General features: G+C 43.9%; 1 protein-coding gene across 1 annotated transcript in view; it reads right to left on the bottom strand.

Moving 5' to 3' along the window:
* Positions 1-24,428, bottom strand: part of WDR91 (WD repeat domain 91) — a 1,072,555-nt gene that overhangs the window by 738,857 nt on the left and 309,270 nt on the right. The window contains exon 4 of the mRNA XM_044087550.1: positions 5,344-5,523. Within this exon, the coding sequence (XP_043943485.1) occupies positions 5,344-5,523 (180 nt within the window). The remainder of the gene's footprint in view (positions 1-5,343; positions 5,524-24,428) is intronic.

A 24,428-nucleotide genomic window follows, 5' to 3' on the forward strand; every position in this document is an offset into this window, starting at 1 on the left:
GGCCAGCTGAAAGGATGTTCTTTTAAAATCCTTTACAGACATGGAGTCTGAGAGAGGGAATTTGATAACTCCTTCTCTTTGTAATCCTGTGAAATATGCCAGGTTAAGAGACCCCAAGGCAAAGGTTGCCAAAGCAAAGGCTCGTTTCTGAAATCTGTCCAGCACCCTACAGACTCTGTTTGACAAATAGACAGAAGAGCTCTGCTGTGCTAGGTCTTTTTGGAATGGGTTCCATGCCTGGTGGGAACTAAATCAGTGAGCTCATCGTCCGAGAGAATGGGGGGACCCAAAACGTAGATGAGCCAGAACCAAAAGCTTCCAAACATACCAATTCCTCTGGGGAGGGATTTTCAGAAGAACCACCACCTTTCTGTCTGAGGATTTCTGTATGTCTCCAAAGGAGACATCATCTGGCGGTGATCTAGGGCACCCTTCTCCTTCATTGAAATCAGTATCCTCAGTGAGAGACTCTAGGGAGGAATCTATGTGCTTTCTCTTACACATACTCTTCTGATGGATCTACTCTAGGGGATGTTTCAGGGGAGGTATCAGAAGAGAGGGTTCCTCTACAAGAACTGCTTGGAAGCTAGTTGAAACCAGCTGTCCCTGTGGAGTAAGCCTGATCGACTCGGAGTTCAGAACCAAAGAGGGAATAGGGACTTGATCAGAGGGATGAGAAGCCAATTCTCTGGAAGAGAAAAAACCCTTCCATGACCTTCAAGTCAGACAGGCCCAGAGAAGCCATGACCAACTACACCAGAGCCAAGACTTCTAGTGCAGGCAGATCAGATCCTCACCTTGAGAATGGAACCAGACCCGAACGGTCTACTGTTGAGGCTCTGAGGGGCAGGGTCAGAACCAATAACATTGGAGTTAATCCCAGCCACGGATCCAACACTGACACTTTGGCTCCGGGACCCATGCCGATCTGAAGGTATAGGAGCTGTACTAGTCAGGGATGCTGTCAGTGTTGAAGAAGAAATTTTCTTCAGACCCGACTCTGGACCTCTTGGGACAGTCAGATCCTGGGGCTCCAAAACAGTGGGACAGATCGGAGAAGGAGACATAATAGTATGAGACATGGTTGGAAGCCTCATAGATCCAAAGCACAAATTGGATAGGGGATGAACTCTGGTGTGCAAACTCTCCAAGAGGTTCCAGGTTTCGAATCCAAGAGTCTGAGGATCTGAGGTAGGCACTGTAGGACCAGCAGATATAAAGACTGGCTCCAAAGATTTAGGATCAGACAATTTCTGATCCGAAGATCGGGCCTTTGGATCTGACTATGTCAGATTTGAGGATTTCTGGATTTCAGTCAGCGACTCTGACGAAGTCCTAGGGGTCTTTGGCAGGGAGCTTTTTCTGTGCTCCAATGGAGCAGTTTTTCAAGATTTGGCAGGGGTCTGCACCCCAGAAAAAGAATTTGCAGCAGGAGGAAGGAAGCCTTTCAAAATTAGCTTGCTGCATTGGTCAACCAAAGCCCTTGGATTAAAAGCAGAACAGATGTTGCAACTGGTATCCAAATGGGCATGTTTGGGACAATAAAGGCACTCCTTGTGTGCATCTGAGCTTGGAATTTTATGCCCGCAAGAAGTGCATTTCTTGAACCCTGTCGGTTTATCGACCATGACAGCAGTACAGATGACAGTGCAATAATAGAAGTGCATTACAAAAATAGAAGACATCAATTTTTTTTTTTTTTGTTAATCAGAGAGCAGAAAAGGAAAGAAAAGAGAATTACCAGCAATGGTATTTAAGAAAAATACCCCATGTCATTGGGTAAAAAAGGAGAATTACCAACTATGGTAAGGCTAGGAATACTATAAAAATAGGAAAACCTAACGCTGTAGCATACGCTAAGAGGGAGGATAAGAAAAAGAACAGAGAAAAAGGTTTTAAGTAAATGCATCAAAGGACTTACAAAAAAAGCACTAACTTCTCACCTAAGAGAAGGAATCTGCATCTAAGCATGATGGTAGCAAATGAGATCTTTGGTACTGGGGAAGGACAAAAGCATTATGGGTACAGGGAGGAGTTCAAGAGTTGGATCCAAAGCCTGGAGTAGGCGGCCGAGTCAGATCTGGACCCATGTGTTGAGGAAGAATGAAAAGGACAACATGAGATCCATATTCTTTATCCAAGTATAAGCCCAAACATTTATTGTTTTATGGACTGCTGCATTCTGAAGACGGCATCTTGCTCGAACTTCTGATTTACCAAGTACTTCTGCCTAGGTAAAAGCTGAAAAATCTCTTTAACTAACCCTCAGTCTTTGCAGCTTCCTTTTCCCTTTTTAACTAGGTCAGCAAGAAACTTGCACACTGACTTTAGAAACAAAGTTTTCCCACCAAATGGGGTATCAGGGGCAGCTTTCCTGGGGTATTGCTGAGACCTTAGCCAGACATGCCTCCACAACATTACTCTCATGACCTAGTCCTTCATGTAAGCCTCCAAAGAGTTGTATATGTAGCAAATACAATGCTCATCAATGCTATTAACTGTGGAGACCAGCTTTGATAACTCATCTTTGTTACTGGCCAGCTTCAATAACTTTGTTAGTTGACACAGGATGGAGGTTGCAAAACTAAGATAACCTGGAATGTGGCATCTTGGTATTTGGCCAAGTGAGTTAAATTAAGTAACAGCAATGCTGTGGTGAACAAAAATACACATCAATCAAGCAGTTTTGACTAGAATGATGGCAGCTTAATCTGGTAATCCTGTCTGGACTTGGTTTGTTGACATATCGTTTATAACCAGGCCATCCTTTTGGTTGCTTTTGCAATGGTCTGGCCCATCATGGCAGAGAGGGAGGCCATGCAGCTTTTATTTGGTCTTTGCAAGCTTAGTGTCTGTATCAGGATTTGAAGGTTTGCTTAGTTTTATCCTTACAGAGAGAGTAGGAAATACAATGAGCAATGGCTGGGGTTTCTACCCTTTAACCTGCAAATCACTTATCCGTGAATGAGAACTCCTTACAGTATCAAAGTATTCCTCAGTAAATTCACTACTGTAGTGAAGGTGATACTTTCTAGGGAGGGACTGAGAAGACAGAAATGATGTCATCCGTGTCAGACTGAGGTTACAAGGATAATTTAAGCTGCTTCATGCAGCTTTCTCCCATCTTCCCTAAAGATCTCTTAGCTCGTTACCCAAGAGATCACTCTAAATGCTCCTTTGTGGTCATATCTGTCAAGCGTTCACTACTAGCTGTGTATGAAAAGCAGGTACCTGGGGCTGCAGAGGAATGACCATCCCCAGCTATGTGCATAACGTCTGTTACTATCAGCATTTACCATAAGGGCAACAAGCATGTGAGGGAACTAAATAAATTAAGGGAAGAAGGATACACATCATTTGCTCAATTTCCACTTTATGCTGCCCTGAATCCTTCTGTCTGGCCTTTTACTTAATGGATATGTAGCAAATGCATAGCACTCCTTACAAAGGGGAAGTAACTTTTGTTTGGGGCATCTTGGACACACCTAGCCACGTTTCTCCATAACTAATCTCCTCCAAAATGTCCTTCTGAGTCTTCATCCTATCATAAATTATTTTTGAAGCAAAATTGCTTCTAAGGTGACACTCCTTTACCTTCAATAACTGCAATAACATGTTTTTTTTCTTGAAGCAAACACTGTGGGAATTTCACAAAACAGTGGCAAGTTAGCTCTCAAGAAAAAGCTAATTAAAGGCAGATCTAAAACCTTCCTGTTTTCAGCAGCTAGTCCTGAGGCTGCAAAAATTATGGCTATGCCTCACATTTTTAGGTGGTGGTCTTACTTCATTCACACAGCATGAAATATCAAGTTAGGAAAACTGCAGAAGAAGGTGGGGAGTTTTATTTGGGGGAACTAATGCAGAAATGTGATGCTTGAGGAGATGCTGTTCAGATGAATGGTACAAGGGGACTCAGTCTGTCAAACCTCAAAACATACAACATAAACTTCTCCTTGCTGACTATAAGCATTATGACAGGGTTGCCCAACAAGCTATACTGAGCAGAGTTAGACAACTACATGAAGGGACACGACCTTAAGGCGTGGGATGGAGTTTGAGAAGGATAATGCAAACTGAGAGCAACCAACTTTTAAAATAGCTTTGCAGAAGTGGGCCTAAATGGCACTACTGATGGACAAAACTGTCAACTCATGGACACATCTTATTTAGGACAAGACAAGATGTCCTAAACAGATACAAAAAGGAAACAGGAAGTGTTATTAAGACTACAGATCCCATCCAGAAAGATAGTACGTGGCACTCTGAGGTTGAGGACAGCTCAATGAAGGAGCCCTTAACTGAAAATGAATGGCCACTATATATGCAAGAGCAAAACTTTCTAGAATGTTTGGCTGTCTTAAGGCAGAAGCAAGCATCCAGGAAGTCTGAAGAGTGCATCCAAACATTTGTGTATAATCATGGTGGATAGAGTATACCATAACCATGCAAAGGGATTGTTTGGGACTTAGCTCTGTAGAGCAGAAGTAGACCAAGCACCAAGAAGCCATGTGCTACAGTATCAAACAATAAATACACTTACTGTTTGTCAGATGTGACTGGCCTGCTCCAGATACATTTAACAGAAACAGGTTGTGGAAAGGGGAAAATACAGGGGTCTACGCCCAATAGAAAGGATAAGGAGGGAAATCCTGTAGGACAGGACAAAAATTCTGACAGACTCCTGCATCAACACCGGTGAAGGAAGCAAAACAGAAAATTTACACAACTCAAAAGTAGAAACTTCAATCATAAACAGAAAGGAAGCCTTCAGCATCTTTTGTGGCTGAAAGCTTTCTGCAGCAGGAAATAACTATACAGAAGGATTCTGAGGTGCATTATGGGGACACAGGAGTAGGAGCTAGCAGCTTGGAAAATTTTCATCTGGAAAGCAGTCCTAATGCCTGTAGCATAAGCTGTACAATTTACCAAAGCTGAATCTCATCTTATCAAAACCACTGGTTACACAGAAGCATGGCAGAAAAAGAATGACATTAGTTATAAAGACAGTCTCCAGATGAAAGCTGTTATAAAAAATAAAAAAAACATAATTTTTTCCTCCTTTACTAATGGAGGGACACAATTGTCTACCATCCTGCCAGAATGCTCCCCTTTTGGAGAAGACCAAGTCCTTGCCAGCATCAGATCCCCTTCCGGAGAAGCCCAAATCCTTGCCAGCACCAGACACACAGATTTATTTTTTTAACCTTCAACAAAAAAAGATAAGCACAAGCAAAACTTCCCAATAATCACCAGCGAAACTTTGTCAGCTTTAGCAAACTTAAATCTAATCGCCAGAGATGAAATCAAATGAAGGCAGACTTAAAACAGACTCATACACAGTACCTGCACTGCATGTACAAGGTAGTAGCGGAACAGGCTGATCTTCAATTTGTTCACAGTTGGGCGATACACATCTTCTAGACGACTGAAGAGTCGTCGATCAAGATAACCCCAGTAGTCTCGCAATCCAGCCAGGTCATAGGTATGAATGAAGTGCTGCAGTTGATCGACTATTTTATCAGCCTGATAAGGAAAACATAATCACAACAAGGAGCTTTTTGTTAGGCATTCATTTCAGCTCTGTGGTACATATACAGTCATTTATACGTAAAAGCCCTGGATTACATCTATGAACAAAAACAATTTACAAAGGCTCCATCATCAGGTGGTGTAATACGAGAAATATCTACAAAATGGGGAGAGTACAGTGATGCAGCAGGTAAGGCAAGATGTCCTCTGGTTTGATTCTTAGTTGGGGAAGCCTTCTGTGGAGTGTACATGTCTTCCTTATAATCAAATGTATTTTCTCCAGGTGCTCAGGTTTCAGCCCACATTCCAAAGACATGCAGTAGGTGCACTGGACACACTAACTTGACCGTAGGTGTGAGTGAGCATGTGAGTATGAGGTACTGATGAAGAAAGACAGTGGCAGAACTAACCAACCAGCACTGTAAACACTGGATCTAGATGACTGTCACTACAGATTTGACACCTTAACCCCATGTACAAAATGGAATAAAAAGGGGGTTAATGCAAATACCAACCTACAAAACAGAAATAACCCCAACCAAGCTTTTAAATAGGGAGGGAGTCTGGAAATTAAAGTGTTGCTGTTTGCAAATAATTTGTTTCTTTATACTGTTAGCAATAATGATTCTATGACAATAACATATTACTAGAATTTATGTCCTTTTTGACCTGCTATTTAATAGTAATAAAGCAAATACTGTAGTAATAAATGAGCGATTGGTATCAGACACAAAATAATTACTATTTTAACTGAAAATGCCAATAATTAACATATTTAAATTTAGATCTTCAAGCTACCATTAATGTAAATTATGAAAGTATTATTAACACCTATAAAAATATTCTCTCACTGGCAAAAATATTTCCAGATTTGAAAATCAATACATTTTTAAGCAGATAATTTTATTGCCAAAACCAGAACACTTTGCTCAGAACCATTTAACCCTGATATTTAAACCAAATCAACAAGATATTACTATCCTTTTAATAGTCCCAACAAACTAGAGAACAGCCATTCATCTTCTTCTTCTTCTTTCGGCTTTTCCCGGTTAGGGGTCACCACAGCGGATAACCTGTCCTCTCATGATTGGCAGTGAATGCACATTTTTTCTTGCTGACCATCAGCCCCTCTTCAATATATTCCCTATCAACAACCAGTGGCTACTGACTCAGGTGAGCACCAATCTGAGGGAGCCATTATTCAGATACAAGCAGAGATTTTTAGGTCTGGTCTTTAGCAGATCATCAGAATTAACATGCAGTACAACTGCCACAGAATGGCTCATCTTCTCCACAGATCAACTGACAGCCCTAAGGGTCTTATGCCCACTGAATAGCTTTCCCCAGACGTTAGCGCTGTTGATTTAGCCCAGAATGCACACAATGATGCTCTCATTGCAAGGATAGCAGGGACCCGCTGAATGAAGTCCTAGCCCCCCCCCCCCCGTGCTGAAGATGGAGCTGTCGTGTCACCATAGGGCATGTAATGCCTTCCCAGAGTATATGAGTACTTACAAACATACACAGTAACTGAGGGCTACCTTCATCAGCTTGGCAGACCATGCCAATAGCCACAAACAGCGATATATAAGTAGTGCCAGCAGGCCTGTGCTTTTGGCTGTCAGTATAGCTAGTGTTCAGAACACTGACACTACCCCCATCCTCCAGCATGGGAACGACGGCAACGACTACTCATTTTTCACTCTTCCTACCCCGCTCCTCTAGCGCCTCCAAACTTGGGTCATCAAAGCCAGAATCTGGAGTTTATCCCTCTCTGTTAAGTAGCTGGCAGCCCAGTACTGACGTACATTCTGGCACCCCTGTTTTAAAACCGCTGTAGACTGGAGTGACCCACCATGTATGCCAAATGGAAAGGGCTGCACTTTTTTAACCTTACAATATAAAGCTAAACCTCTCTCAACACAAGTCTTTTGAAAACAGCAATAAAAAGATATATATTAGCAAACATCTTACAAATCATTATTTATTGCCCAGCACGTTCTAATTACAATACTATTTCAAAATCTTTAAATGTTTAAGTACAGAATATTCTTACAAGACTGGATATTTTCCATTTTTTTCTTGTTATTTTTAAAATGGGTTTTATTCATGAGGCTTTGTCTCTCTGAACAAAAGAGATGGCAGCAGAAAGGTCTTGTTTACTGTTTTAATTTGAAAAAGATTAATGTTAGCTTGGATAACATAAATAAATATAACATGAATAAAGAGTACTGGTTGGATATTAAACATACAGGATTTATTTTAATTCAAAAGATTCACGACCTTCCTTCTTCAGAGAGAAAAATCTTAAGATTCATAAATAAAAGTCTTAATTTATCATACTTCTATAGTTTCAGAATAAGATTAATAATAATAAATCTCACTTATCTACTTTATGTGCAACTACAATTGATAATAGAGCAATTATAGCCTTGGGTCCTACTGGAAATACAAAATCAATTATTTCCTAATTTACATCATATACAAAAAAAAAGGTTCTGCACTCACCATTAACATTCCATCTGTGTTGTCCATTTTCATTCAACCTCAATGTATTGCACTCGGATCTGACTCTGCTGTTACTACAGCTCGAGGAAGCCTACAAACTTTCAAGCTCTTCCCTACACATAATGCTCTGGTCCCCTCTCATCTCAGATAATACGTATAGTTTGAAAGAAGAAGAAAACAAGAAATTATGCAACATGCTTTTACTGGAGTTCAAATCCAATTGCGCAAGGAATGCTGACTGTGTCCACACAAATATATTTCTTGATAGAGAGAATGTGAACCAAAAAAGGATGGGGGTTGGAGGGTGGGGAGTTGAGGATGAATGAAAATGGACAACACAGATGGAACGTTATGGTGAGTGCAGAACTTTATGTGATGTTGTCTATTTTCATTCATCCTCAGTGCATGAGAAAGAGTCCCCAGCTACCTGAGCCCTAGGTGGAACCTAAGGAAGGATGTTCCTGAGAATGGCCGAGCCAAATGCAGTTTTTCCCCTTGAGACCAGATCTAGTTTGTTGTGTGATAAAGGTATGTGGATTTGACTAAGTAGTAGCAGTGCAAATGTCACCCATGGAAGTTCTAGACTGAAAAAAACTTGGAAGTTGCCACAGATCTTGTTGAATGAGCTCTCACAGGTTTATGGAGGGGCACAATCAATTTTGCATACACAAAGGAAATACATTTGGTTATCCATGTGGCTATAGTTACTTTCTTAAAAGATTGCCCCAACCTATGGTGCACCAAGGAAATGAAAAGTTGATCTGTTTTCCTGACATCTTTTGTGCAATGCAAATAGTAGTGGAATTGTCTATGGACATCCAATGAAGAATTCCCTTTGGTTACTGAAATTTGGAAAGAATACTAGAAGATGAATGGCTTGATTAATATTGGATTCTGACTCCACCTTTGGTAGAAGGGAAACACTGGTCCATAAGGTGACCCTATCCCCATGAAAGACCAAGTAAGAGGGTTTTGAGGATAAAGCATGAAGCTCTGATATTCTCCTGGCCGAGGTTATAGCAATCAGGAAGGCTGTCTTCCAAGATGAGTATTTTAAATCACATTTGGATGCAGGCTCAAAGGGAGACTGAGTCAGGGCCTGCAGTACCAGAGTTAACAGGGTCCTTAAAGGGAGGTCTTAGCAAGAGAGTACCTTTCAGGAATACTTTACAAATTTTTGCAGAAGCCAAACAAGAAATGTGTAATTACCACATGGAAATTTGAAACTGCTGCAAGCTGAACTTTAATGGTAGATGTGCTTGCTTCTTTGTTAAACAATTCCACCAGAAATTCAAGGACTGCATATGTATGAGCTGTAAAGGGTTCTATGTGATTTTTATCCACCCAATAAACAAATCTTTTCCACTTGCTTTTATACAATTTCACAGTAGAAGATTCATGGGACAATAAGAGAATAAAACTGACTGGGGAAGAAAGTATAGGATGCCTGGCCATCAACGGAATTGCAGAAACCATGTGGTCAGTCTGAGCTTGGGAAGGTCCAGGTGAATCAGTTCTGTAGGATGGGAAAAAAGGTCTGGAGTTGAATCCAGAATCCAAGGTGGAGATAGTAGGTAAGGCCAAATAAATGGGACCATACTTGTCGAGGCCGGTAAGGTGCAATGAGGATTACTCTACTCTTCAATGTGACTGCCTTCTGTAAGAAACTGGGGATCAAGGGAGTTGGGAGACAGGGGTATAACAGACCGGGGGGGCCAATCGTGAAGTGTCCCTTGGTGACTCCCCCGTCGGGAGGATTAAGGCAAAGAAGCTGCTGGATTTGTTGTTTAGGGGAGATGCAAAAAGATCTCTGCAAGGCTGATCCCATTGATGAAAAATAATTTTTGCCACTTTATGGTTGAGGGAGAACTCACAAGGTAATAGAACGGACCTGCTGAGTTTGTCTGCTATCAGACTGGACTTCCCTGGAATGTACGATGCTACAAACAGTGATTGAAGGCCATCTCCCACTGCCACACTCTAACAGCTTCTCGACACAGGGGGTAAGGTCTGGTTCCTCCTTGCTTGTTAATATACCAAGCTACTGACATATTGTCTGTTTGAACTGCAACTGTCCGGAGAGGGGGAGAATCTTGAAATGCTTGCAACGTCAAAAGCACCGCTCTCATCTCCAGAACACTGACATGCAGTTTGGCTGAAACAGGGGACAAAGTGCCTTGGACTGTCTTCTACAGATGATTCCCCACAACACACCCAATGTGAAAAGTGTCCATGGCCTTTGGCTGAGGAGGTATGAACGGGCGACCTTGTTGCAGCTGGCATGACTGGGTCCACCATGAGAGGCAATTTTTGCATATTTGAATCACCCTTATCCTTGTAGACATAGGGTGAGTGAAAAGGGACCACTGGGTTTGTAGCATCCACTGTAAAACTGTCACGTGATACCTTGCTAGGGGTACAAAAGTTATGATTACTGCCATCGAGTCCAGAGTGTGAAAGACTCTTCTGGCTGATCTTCATACTGTAAATGATTATCCTGACTTTGCTTCTGATGTTCTGTACTTGTAGAAATAGGATGGATCCAAGCATGGATTGAGTGTCGAAGACTGCACCTATGAATTCCAGTTTCTGGGTGGGTTGCAAGTGTGATTTGTTGTAATTTACTGTGATCCCTAAAGTTAAGCAAGTTTTTAGTACCTGGTCTCTCACTTGTACTAACTTATGCCTGGTCGGGGTGGTAATGAGTCAGTTGTCCAAATATGGGAACACCTGGATTTCCCGCAGCCTTAGATGGGCTGCTACCATTGCCATGCATTTGGTTAAACACCCTGGGGGCTGTGGTGAGGCCAGAGGGCAGCACTCTGAACTGGTAGTGACTGGCTCCCACTCAGAAGCATAAGTACCTCCTGGACCATCTGTTCATCATTAAGTGATAGTATGAATCTTGGAAGTCTATCAAGCACATCCAGTCATCCTTCCCTAAAAAGGGAAGAATGGACTGTATCACACCCATCTGGAACTTGTTGCGAGTGACTGACTTGTTTAACATGCTGAGATCCAAAATTGGTCTCCAGTCCCCTGCCTGTTTTGGAACAAAAAAGAACCTTGAGTAAGTTCCAGGTCTTATCTGGTCTGGTGGGACCTCTTAGATTACTCTTTTTACGAGTAACTATTGAACATACTGAGTTGCTGGCTCCCTTTAACTGGGTAGAACACTGGGGAGCTTTGTTACTGAAGGGGGCAGAAGGAAAATGGGTATGTTATAACCCCTGGTAATAATTCTCTGCACCAAAATATTATTTGTTATACTTAGCCAGGCTGTTTGGTGCAGGGAAAAATGACCCCTACTGCCTCCAGTGGAAGACAATTGGGCCTCCTTTCAGGAGCGCTGACAGGGCCTATCAAAGAAAGTATCTCTGGACCCGGTATTCTGTGGGCCTCCTCTGCCATGAGGGCATCTTTTGTTGTTACCATTTCCCTCCCTCTCTCTCTGGGAAAACCAATTCCACATGTGTTGGGGAAAGGACCTTGAGATTTTTGAACCACATTTTGCGGTCCCCACGCTGATTCCTGGAAAAGGCTCATTTGGGGGGGGGGGGTTGAAAAATGTACTCCAATGGCAGTCGAGGTCTCTCCATTTTTTTCACACATGGAGAGAGTTTCCTTTACAGTGGGACTGAAAAGGCTCCGTGAAGTCACACAGGTTCATCCAGGCTTGCCTCCTCATGGATAAGCCTGAATCTACTGCAAGTGAGGCTCCTTCTGTTGCGATGTCAATTAAGTCTCATGGACAAATTCACAACTGACTATAAGGTACACAACTGAGGGGCCACAACAGTAAGTTCCTTTGCAGGCTCACAAAGTGGGTTAGGTAATTCAGTGAATGTATAGCAAATGTTGCTGAAGCGTACACCCACTTCCCCAGGCTGTCCGTCACCCTAGACTCTCTGTTAGGGGGAATGAATGGATTAGCTCTCTTCAGTGAGTTCCTTTTAGTGGCCACCGCCACCACAAGCATGACATCAACCAGTACACCCTTTCATATCAGGTTCCTTCCACACCTTTCGACAAATTAAATGCACCAATTTTCAGGAGGCAGGGCCACACAGGAGGTAGATGAGGCAGTCCCGAAAGCTTCCAGGTATACAGACTCCTCAGGAGATGGGTTGTGGGCAGAGCAACCACCCTTTTGCTGGACAAGGATGTCTGCAAAGGAGATGTCTTCAAAGTTGGTATCAGTGGTGAAGGGACTCTTCGAGTGAGTCCAGATGTTTCCTCTTACACTGCCTCTTCCTAGGTGGGGTGGTCCCTGGGAAGTATTGTAAGAGCTAGGGATCCCCGACTGGGTAGACTGGAGGCTCTGGGATGGCTGCCTCCTAGGTGCAGAATGGTGAGGATCACATGACAAGGTCAGTTGGGTAGGTAAAGGGTGGTCCCGAGGGGGAAGGAGTCACCTGATCTGTGCAGTGAAGACCCTCTTCACTACCTGAAAGGCTGACCTTCCAAGAGAAGAGGAGACCAACAGAACAGATACCAAAAGTCCCTGGTTCACTGGCTCCCCCTTCCCCAAAGGTTGACTGTCTGAGGAGGAAGCTGGAACTGAACTATCAAGTGCCGAAACTCTGAGAGGAAGAGAAAGCTCCAAAAATCTCAGTGTCGATATAACCCCCCCACCCCGATCAAATGTGAAAGCTTTGGCTCCAACAGCTGTCTGGATTTAAACACATCGGCGCCGACGAGCTCAGAGTCACTGTCGGATTCAATACAGATGGGCCCAGGCACTTGGATCCAAGAACGAGCACTTGGATCCAAGAATGCTGAAACCTCAGGTCGAGTCAGAGGAGGAGAAGCGGATGAAGGGAGTCCCTTATCTGATCAGGTTGGAACCATAAGGGCACCCTTCCGATGTTGCTCCACAAGTTCCCTCACCATCCTAGCCACATATGTCTTGGTAAGGCTCCTAGTAGAACAACAGGATACAATTGAGGCAGGCCTAGAATGCTTCTCTAGGAGGGGAGAGGGCACCCTAGATTAAACTGGGTCTAAGGAAGGGGCTTTGGATTTGAGGTCTTAGGATCTGAAGCCATCTTATTCTTATGGTCTGGCTATACAAGCTTTGTCAGATCCAATGTCTTGGATGTCACTGGTGATGTCCGATCCGATCTTGCCACCTTCTATTTCATCTCCAACAAAGAAGGAGCTTCAAAATATTTGGATCATTTGGAGTGATCCCTATACTTGGAGGTTGAAGGCTGAACTCCAGCAATGGCCTGCGAAAAAGATGAGGGCAACAGCCTATTCAAAATCAGTTTGCTCTTATGCCCCATGAGGACCCGAGGATTAAAGGCATCACAGATGTCACATTGCTAGTTGAGGTGAGCCAATCCCAGGCAGTCAACGCACCAATAATGCCCATCAGAAAGGTCATCTTGTGTCCACACTGCCTGCACCTTTTGAATCCTTTTTCAGACATGTGCAGGAAATGAATGGTATTAAGTAGAACACAACTCACATGCACACACATGCACGCACACATACACATGCACATACACACATACACACACCAAGGAGAAATAAAAATAGATAGCTTTTTTTTTGAAGGAAGAACGGAGGGGAGACAATACCAACAACAGTAATGAAGACCAAAAGGTCACAGGGAAGAAAACTAATTAGTTGAAAGAGGGTAGGTAAAAAATACTAACAATGGTAACTAAGAGGATAGAGAAAGGTCGTGAAAGGTCCCAAGAAGAATATGGAAGAGTTTACACTAAAGAGGAAGTAGAAATAATAGAAAAAAGAAGGAATAATCAAGAAAGTTTCTTAACACCCAAAGAATGCTCAAGAGCTATTAGCAACCATGTATGTTGGCAAAAGTGGCAAACGAGATCTGGGATGAGAGGGGACCAGAGCATCATGGGTAAGGAAGATCTCAAGTTTATAGGCTTCCACAAGCTGTAGTAATGGCCAAGTCGGATCAGAGTCCTATACATTGAGGATGAATGAAAATTGACATAATCAGATATGAAAGTACTTACCATAATGATAGACCTATCCTGTGTTCTGCCCTTCCTAAGACTTTGCTTCCAAAGCTCAAGTTCCTTCCATTACCCACAATCCCCTGAAACCATGAGTTACTTCAGATTGAGTTTGCCCATAACCTACAATAAAAAATGTTATGACCTCCTGACCGCCTACAAAAAAGCAAACATCTCAACAGAAGAAGACTGATTCCTGGCCTAAAGATTGAAGAGTACAAAGCCAAGCCATGGGAACTATTTGTGCAGTTACTCCAGGAACAAAGGAAATGCAACTGGATGAGAGGAGTAGGAGGAAAGCTGAGAAGTACAAAAGCAGATAACACTGAGCTATCATTATGTAAGTACATAACGTTTGTATCTGATGTTGTCTCTTCAATCTGTTCCTCAATGGATGGGATGGAGTCCCCCAGCTACTACAAGCAGTGGGAGGTCTCATGGAAGGATATTCCAGAGAGCAGCTGAACCAAAGGAACCTCCTGATCTGGACTGTAAATCTAACTTGTAATGAGATATGAAGATATGGGTACTGGACCAAGTAGCTGCAGCACAAATGCTGTCAGGTGATACTTTGGAGAAGGCAGAGATGGCAGAAAGAGCTTTAGGGGATTTAGGTAAGAATAACCCTTCTCCTTACAGACATGTAAAATATAATCGAGAGAGAGTCACTTTAGACACCCCCTTTCCCAATTTGGCTGTAGAGAAGGAAACGATTTGTCAGTCATTCTAACTTTCTTATTACAATGCAAATAGAAATGAAGTTGACAGTGCACATCTAATCAGTGCAAGATGTACTCTCCTTTGTTGATGAACCTTGGGAAGAAAATAGGAAAGTTGATAGACTGATTAAATGTTGATTCAGAGGCCACCTTAGGTAGAAAGGAAGGAAGTTCTTAGAGTAATTCTATCCTTATGGAAAAACAAATAAGGTTTACATAAAGGGCTTGCAGCTCTGATACCCTCCTAGAACAGCTGACTACCACAAAATTAAGGTCTTCCAAGCCAGACATTTCAAGTCAACTCTGACTGCAGGTTCAAAAGGGGTCTGGTTAAGGCATGAAGATTGGTAATATCCCAAGGTGGGACACTGTGGCTAAGGGGATGCCGAAAAAGAAGGTACCCCTAAGGAAGGCCTTGGACAATTTAAGGGAAGTGATGGGTGACTGATTCTTTCCAATGGGGAAGCTAGCAATGGTTGCTACTTGGTCCTTGATAATACTGTAGCTATCCCCATTGTGGAACAGAAAAGCCAGAAAGTTTGAAATCACTGGGAGAGGGACCAAAAAGGGGTCCAAATTTCAACTGGAAGCCCAAATTGCAACTCTCTTCCATTTACTCTTATGAACCTTCCTGGTACAAGGTTTCTGCACACAGGTCAAAATGTGAATGACTTGTGAAGAAAGATTGGACTGTATAGCAATCATCAGAACTGGAGAAACCATGCTGTTAACTTGAGGGCTTGAATGTCTGGGTGAGGCATCCTGAACAGGTGAGTGCAAAGACCTTGAACCGGGTCCAGCACGCAAAGGAGGAGTGAATCAGATAAGACCAGAGGAAGGGAAACATACCTGTTAAGGACAGAAAGGAACAACAGGGATCACTGTAGCATTTCTCCACATTGCTTTCTGCAGAAACTTTGGGAGAAGAGTGGGGGATAGGCACAAAGGAAACTGGGGTGGGGGGGGTGCTGGCGAAAGCATCCTTTGGGGACTCCCCCTCCTGAAAGATTACAGCAATGTACCTGCTGCATTTGGTATTGGTGGTGAAGGCGCACAGATCACAGCATAGTTGGCCCCAGTGGCTGAAGACCCAATCTGCCACCGTCAGGGTGAGGGAGGAGGACAGACCTGCTAACCTGGCCCTTAGAATACTGGACTTCTCTGGTATGTGCATTGCTATTGGAAAGCAGTGGGAAGACATCAACCATTGCCAAACCCTCACGACCTCCCAACATAATGGGTATGATTGCATGACATCAACCATTGCCAAACCCTCACAACCTCCCAACACAATGGGTACGATTGCAAGACATCACCCATTGCCAAACACTCATGGCCTCCCAACATAATGGGTACGATTGCATTTCTTGCTGCTTGCTGATGTACCAGACTACCGATATACTGTCTGTCTGGATGGAGATCACAACTCTGAGAAGAGAATTCTGGAAAGACTGCATGCTAGGAGAAAGTACAGTTGTGTACACTTACCATAAATGTAGATGTTCGAGTGTCTTCACTGTTGCAGTCATGACTGTAGGGTTCTCCCCTGCCGGCAGGCAGTCCTCGGTCGGCCAGAATCCCAAAGTCTGGGTCTGGCATCGGCTGCTCAGCCATGCTCCCTGACGTCAGAGTGCCAGGATTACAAAGCTGACAGCCGACGCCATGTTCTCCAGCTTTTCTTGCCCCAGATGCCAGGTGTTCCAAAATGAGTAAGATCCCATACCCTTTGCAAATACACCTCAGAATAAGGGTGAAAAAGGGAACCACACAAAAGAAAAAATAAGAGGGGATAGAAGGGAGGGAAAAGTACAGTTTTGTACCTACCATAAATGTAGATGTTCGAGTGCTAATACAGCCGCAGTCATAACAGATGGGTTCTCCTGCCGTTAGGCGGGTCCTCAGTCGGCCGAATTCCAAAGTCCAGGTCTGGCGTCGGTTGTTGTCGCTTTCTTTCCTGACGTCAGTGCGACAGGGGTATATAAGACACAGCCGACGCCATTTTCTTCAGTCTTTCTTGTCCCAGATGTTAGGTGCCCCCAGAAGGAAGGCAATATATATATATAAATATATTATATATAATCATGCAATGCAATATAATCAAAAATCAGTAGTTGCAAGCAAATACACCACAGAAGGATAACCCAATCAGGTTGTAAGATGAGGAGTTAGCCACTAGGTCTGTACCCAGAGGGGAAGGAGGGAGGGAAACCTGGACTGCAGCTGTATTAGCACTCGAACATCTACATTTATGGTAGGTACAAAACTGTACTATGTTCATCATGCATACAGCTGCAGTCATAACAGATGGGTAGAATCCCAAAGCTACGCACAGGGTGGTAGGCACTAGGTGGAACTGGGAGGAGCCAGAATGCCCTGCAACACAGCAGTGGCAAAGCCTGCTCTAGTTTTGGAGTATAAAGGTAGGTGGTAGTGCTTAGTGAAGGTATGCACAGAACTCCAAGTGGCTGCCTCCAAAATATCTTTGGTAGGGACTCCTCTGAGGAAGGCTGCAGAAGTAGCTGTGGCCCTTGTGGAGTGGGATCTGATACCTGCAGGTACAGATTTACCATGAAAGGAGTAACAAAACCGTATGCAGTGGCCTATCCATTTTGAAATTGTCTGTTTGGAAATTGGCTTCACTTGAGCTCCTACAGCATAGGACACAAAGAGTTGTTCTGATTTCCTGAAAGGCTTTGTTCTGTCCAAAAAGTAACATAGCTGTCTATGGATGTCTAAGGAATGTAGCAGCCTTTCCCCTTTGTTTTGAGGATTGGGGTAAAAGGTAGGTAAGTGTATGGCCTGATTTAAAGCTACCCTGGATACTACCTTAGGCATAAATGACGGGTTGGTTCGTAGGGAAACCCTGTCCTGATGGAAGATGAGAAAGGGCTGCACAGCCATGAGGGCTTGTAGTTCCGAGACCCTACGCGCTGAGGTAATAGCCAGAAGGAAAGCTGTTTTCCAGGACAAATATTGCAAATCTGTTGAGGCAGCTGGTTCAAAGGGAGGCAATGTTAATTTTTCTAGAATGTAATTAAGATCCCAGGCTGGTATTGGTTGTTGCCTTGGAGGTCTTATATTCTTAGCCCCTCTGAGGAACTGCCTTAAGAGTGGGTGAGAGAATAAGGGTGGATCAGTGTTGTATTCTGCAGAAATGGCTGAGGCATGGATTTTGATGGAGGAAAATGAAAGTCCACTGTTCAACAGCTCAGCTAGATACTGTAATATCTGAGGCAAATTCAGTTTTCTAGGATCCTGGCCCTTTTTCTCATTCCAAGCAAAACCATTTCCATTTTTTGGAGTAAGCTTTTCTAGTAGATGGCCTTCTGGCCTCCAAAATGACATCCTGCACCTCCTTGGAGAGTAGGGTCTGTTGTGGTGTTAAGGAATTTTCCATGCAGCCAGATTGAGTGTTTTCAGATGACTGTGAAGAGTTTTGTAGCTGTGCTGAGTCAGGAGAAGAGGCATTAGAGGTAAGGTCCAGGGAGGAGAATGTGTTAGGCTCCTCAGGAGTGGGTACCAGTGTTGTGTTGGCCAGTCTGGAGCAATCAGTATCATCTTTGGTCTGTCTGCTCTTGCTTTCAAGAGCACCTTGGGCAGTAGAGGCAAAGGTGGGAAGGCGTAAACTGTCCGTGCTGCCCAATTGAAAGAAAGGGCGTCCACTCTCCAGGCCTTTGGATGAAATGTCCTTGAGCAGAATTTTGTCAATTGATGATTCTTGTGGGAGGCAAAGAGATCTATGTCTGGCCTTCCCCACACTTGGATTATCTTTGTAAACACTTGAGGATGCAACTTCCATTCGTGCGGGTCTGTCATATTTCTGCTTAGATTGTCTGCCAGCGTGTTTTCCAAACCTGGCAGGTACTGTGCTTGAAGCTCGATTTACCTTTCCAGAGCCATGTTCCAAAGTGACATGGCCAGCCTGCACGGGGGGTATGAATGCGTTCCTCCTTGACTGTTTATGTACCACATTACTGTGGTGTTGTCTGTTCTTATCAATAATTGCCCTGGATGCAGTTTGTCCTTGAAAGCTGTAATTGCATTTATCACTGCTAGCATTTCCTTTTGATTGATGTGAAGGTGCTTTTCCTTTTGGGACCATTTGCCCTGAATGCACCTGTCTGTCATGTGTGCCCCCCAGGCGTAGTCTGAGGCGTCTGTTGTGATGACTTGATTTGCTTGAGGCTTGCAGAATGGTAGACCTGTGTTTGTTTGTCATGCTTGGGCCCACCATAGAAATTCTTTTTGCAAACATGGAATTAGTGGTATTATTGTTTCCAAACTGTGGCTGTGTTGAGACCATAGGTTTTTTAGGTACCACTGAAGTTTCCTCATATGCAACTTTGCACATGGGATTAGAAGAATGCAAGATGCCATGAAGCCCAGAGCCTGCAGGATTTTCCTTGCAGTTAGCCTGGTACAATTTGTTAGCATCTTGAAGTACTGAGTTAGTTGCCCCTGTTTTTCTGGCGTAAGATAGGCCATCTGGGTGCTTGTGTCCAAGTTGGCACCCAGGAAAATTATTTTCTGAGATGGTGTTAGCCTGGATTTCTCTTTGTTGACTGTGTATCCCAGAGAATTCAATAACCGTGTTACATAAGCCAGATGTTCCAGAAGTATGTGTTTGCTGTCCGCTTGGATTAGGCAATCGTCCAAATAAGGGTAAATTTGTATCCCTTGAAGTCTGCAGTAGGCAATTACTGATGCCAGGCATTTCGTGAATACTCTGGGCACAGTAGATAAGCCAAAGGGCAATGCAGAGAATTGATAGTGGATTGAACCTGCAAGAAATCTGAGGTATCTTCTGCAGCTTTGTCTGATTGGGACATGCAGTTATGCCTCCTTGAGGTCCAATGTTACCAGCCAAGACTCCTTGCCCAGCATGGGAAGAAGCTGCTGTAAGGTGAGCATCTTGAATTTTGGTACGAGTAGAAATGTGTTTAGGATGGATAAGTCCAAAATGGGTCTCCAATCGGTTCCCTTCCTTGGTACCAGGAATAGTCTGGAATAAAAACCTTGACCTTATTCGTGAGTAGGTACCTCTTGAATAGCTTTCATGTCTATGAGCTTTGAAATTTGTATTTGAGCCTCTGCCCTTTGATTGTGTGGCAGGTTCGGCATGCCTCTCATTTTTGGAAGAGTGTGAAAATGAAATCTGTAGCCTCTGTTTATAATGTCCAGGATCCATTTGTCTTTTGTGACAATATGCCAATTTTTTGAAAATAATGTCAGCTTTCCTCCCAAGGGTGCTGCCACCTGAGCCTTGCTTGGCATGCAAAGGGGAAAGTCATTGGGTTTGTTTCCTGTATTGTTGTGCACTGTCTTCGCCACCTCTTGGTGCTGGAGATTGCCATTGTCTGCCTCTATATGATCCTTGAGATTGTCCTCTGCCCCTTGTGCGCCTGTATCTACCTCTTTGGGACTTGTCCGTGGCTGGAAAGGACCAGTTTTTTTTGAAGGCCAATTTCTGCTAAAACGTGGTGGTTGTACCTGTAGAAAAGCTTTGACAGTTTGCACAGATTTAGCTTTTTCTTCCATTTTCCGTAGTATCTCCTCAGCATTAGTACCAAATAATACATCCTTTTGTAAAGGAGCATCTAGTAGTTTAGCTTTAGCATAATCAGGCAAGGTTTGTTCCCTAAGCCAGGCATGTCTACGAATGACTGATCCTGTAACAGCAGCTCTACTTGAGGCCTCTAGAGCATCATAGCCACATTGTAAGGTGTGTTTACCCACTTGTTCTGCACTATGCATCATATCCTGTAACTCCTTCAAATCTGGTTGTTCAGGTTGTGACATTTTATTCCTTAATTGTGATAACAGAAACTGCTGATATTTAAGCATATGGAACTGACAATTTAAGGCCCTCATGGCTAGGGTGGCAGAGGTATATACCTTTTTTCCCCACCTTTCTAAGGATCTAGACTCTCGGAAGGTAATGGATTCTTAGCAGTAGAGGCCTTCATTCCCTTGGGGCCTTGAGAAATGGTTTCAGGGTCAGCATTATGGCTTTTGTAAAGAAACTGGTGTGAGTTAGGAACTCTGTAGTACCTATCAGGCTTGACTGGGGCAGGAGGCAGGGAATCCAGATTAAGGCAAGCCTCCGAGTAAACATCATCAAGTGTGTCCAAGACAGGAGGTATCGCCAGAGGTCTGTGCTGAGGTAGCAAAAGAAATTCCCTAAGCCTTTTCTTGGAATCTGAAAAATCTTGTCCTTCCCAATGGAAGTATTCCCTCAAGGTATGCAAGGTTTCCCCGAAAGAAAAATCCTCTGGGGGGAATACAGAAGGAATGGACTGCTCTGCATCAGAATCTTCAAAAGGGGAGTACGAGTGTTCCTCTTCGTCAGAATGTTCTGAAATAATGGAGCCCTGGTCAGAAGAGGGAGAATCTTCCTCCACTCTGGGTCTCTTGTCCGGAGGGGGTTGGGAACCCCTAATAAGAGTAATTAAATCCTCAGCCATTTTGAGCATCTGCTTTTTAGGCATGGGGCCTGGAGATGGGACCTGTGCAACAGGCCTCTTGGAATGCATGGCTGATTTAGACTTAGTAAAGGCCTTTATGGAAAAGGAAGAAGAAGGTCTGAAGACACCATGGGTGGAAGTGGACCTGTCCACATTAAGAGGCTCAACACTCACAGTGGCTTCGGTAGCTGTAGTCATGGTATGGGCCGAGGAACCTGCGGTCTCTGTTACAGAAGACACCGCCAAAGAAGTGTCATCGGTAGTCAGGGGCTGCATGGGCGCCTCGCTGAGAACCGGACCACGTGTAGCCGGTTTTGGCGTGGTGTCGGTGGAGACCTCGCGTGTCGGTCTTTGTCTTAGCATTTTTTGGACAAAACAGTAGTTGGAGTCTCCGACGACATTTTATAATTAAAGGTTTTACCAAAAAAGTGCTGGGCGAACTCCGCCCGACGCTTAATAGTGCGTTTATTGAAAGTAGCACAAAAGTGACAGCCCGAGACGTCGTGGTCTGGGCCTGCCTAAACAAGGTATACAGAGGGAATGGAAATCCTTATGCGGTATTTGCTTCCCACAAGAAATACAATTGTTAACTTTGTCTGACATCGGTCTGAGGCAAGAAAAGTTTTCCCAACGGGGTACTTAGCTTTAAAGAAGACTTCGGTTTCCAAATTTTTGTAATTTCAGGAGCTGGCTGACCGGCACTTGCGAACTGCTTCTGCTTCGGGCACCGCGCGGCAAAAAAACTGAAGAAAATGGCGTCGGCTGTGTCTTATATACCCCTGTCGCACTGATGTCAGGAAAGAAAGCGACAACAACCGACGCCGGACCTGGACTTTGGAATTCGGCCGACCGAGGACCCGCCTGACAGCAGGAGAACCCATCTGTTATGACTGCAGCTGTATGCACGATGAACATCCCAGACTGCAACAGTGAAGACACTCGAACATCTACATTTATGGTAAATGTACACAACTGTACTATGTTCATCGTGTTTCACTGTTGCAGTCATGACTGTAGGGTTGAATCCCAAAGCAGAATAAAAGGGAGGTGGTCATAAAGTAGAGGGGGCAGCTAAAAGGCCCTGCAAGACTGCAGAAGCAAAGCCTGCCCTAGACTTAGAGTAAAGAGGTAGATTGTAGTGCTTAGAAAAAGTATGCACTGAACTCCCAAGTTGCAGCTTCCAAAATGCCCTTGGTAGGAACTCCCCTGAGGAAGGCAGCTGAAGTGGCAGCAGCTCTGGTAGAGTGAGTCCTTATACTCCCTGGGATTTGCTTTCCATGGTGTGAATAGCAAAATCTGATTCCATGAGCAATCCATTTAGAAATGGTCTGTTTTGAAATAGCTTTACCTTGGGAACTTGAAGTATAAGAAACAAACAATTGCTCTGATTTCCTGATGTCCTTGGTTCTGTCCAGGTAAAAACGTAGTTGTCTGTGTACCTCCAAGGAATGCAAGATCCTTTCCCCCTTATTTTGAGGAGTGGGGAAAAAAGTTGGCAAGTGAATAGTTTGATTTAAAGCCACTTTGGAAACCACCTTAGGCATGAAAGTAGGATTAGTCCTTAAAGACACCCTGTCTTGATGAAAAATAATATAAGGTTCCACAGCCATGAGAGCTTGCAACTCCGAAACTCTCTTGGCAGAGGTCAGAGCTAACAGGATGGCTGTCTTCCAAGATAAAAACTTGATATCAGATGTGGCAGCAGGCTCAAAAGGAGGTAAGGTGAGTTTTTCCAAAACATAGTTGAGATCCCAAGCAGGAATGGGTGGAGATCTAGGGGGCCTTAAGTTCTTAGCTCCTCTGAGAAACTCTCTCATGAGCTGGTGGGAAAAGATTGGAGGGTCTATATTATAATGAGCAGAAATAGCAGAGGCATGCATCTTTATGGAAGAGAAAGAGAGACCCTTATGTAAGAGGTCTGTCAGGTAAAGTAAAATCAGAGGAATGTCAGGAATAAGAGGATCTGAATCCTGAGCCTGCATCCAGGAACAAAATCTTTTCCACTTTCCTGCATAAGATTTTCTAGTGCTAGGACGTCTGGCTTCTAAAATGACATCCATAACCTGCTTGGGTAGGAGAGAATGAATCATAGACCCTGGAGGATTAACCAGGCCGCCAGGCTGAGAGTTTTGACATGGGAGTGCAGAACCTGACCCTGGTGTTGGGACAGAAGGTTCGGAGTCTGTGGTAAAACCCAAGGGGGCTCCAGACAAAGGTTTTTCAGTGTTGGGTACCAAAACTGTCGAGGCCAATTTGGGGTCAGCAAGATTATCATCTTGGGCTTGTCCTGTTTGATCTTTAATAATACCCGTGGGAGAAGAGGTAGAGGCGGGAAGGCATACCCCGAGAGGTTTCTCCAACTGAATGATAGTGCATACACTTTCCAAGCTAGTTAGTGGAATGTCCTGGTGCAAAAAATCTGTAGTTGATTGAGGTGGGATGCAAAGAGGTCTATGTCAGGACATCCCCAGACTGCTGTAATCATCTTGAATATTTCGGTGTCCAGCATCCATACGTGTGGGTCCGACAGGTTTCTGTTCAGACCGTCTGCCAGGAAGTTTTGCTTCCCTGGTAGAAACTGAGCTTGAAGGTCCAGTTTGCAAGCTAGAGCTATGTTCCATAGATTCATGGCTAGTCTGCAAAGGGGATAGGAATGAGATCCCCCTTGCATGTTTATGTACCACATAACTGTGGTGTTGTCTGTCCGTATCAGTAGTTGTCCTGGTTGTAGACTATTCCTGAAGGCCAATAGAGCTTTCTGAACGGCTAACATTTCCTTTAAATTGATATGCAGGTGCTTCTGATCCTTTATTCAAAGGCCCTGCAGACAGTTTCCCTGAAAATGAGCTCCCCATGCATAATCTGAGGCGTCCGTGGTTAGTATCGGAGTGGCTGGAGGCAGACTGAAGGGTTTTCCTTTGTTTAGAGTACATGCCTCGGACCACCAAAGGAATTCCTTCTGAAGACAAGGCAGGATGGTGTTCTGTATGTCTAAACTGTGGCAATGCTGAGACCTTACACTTTTTAGGTACCACTGTATTTTCCTCATATGTAGTCTTGCATATGGTACGAGAAGGGTGCAGGAGGCCATGTAACCCAAAGCCTGCAGGAATTTCCTTGCAGATAGCTGAGTTAATGTTGCCAATGTTTTGAAAGTTGAAGCCAGCTGTAACTGTTTTTCGTATGTCAGAAATGCCGTCTGGGTTGTTGTG

The sequence above is a fragment of the Protopterus annectens genome, chromosome 11.part0 (assembly GCF_019279795.1).
Source record: "Protopterus annectens isolate FY-2018-M chromosome 11.part0, PAN1.0, whole genome shotgun sequence".
In the NCBI taxonomy this organism is placed as follows: domain Eukaryota; kingdom Metazoa; phylum Chordata; order Ceratodontiformes; family Protopteridae; genus Protopterus; species Protopterus annectens.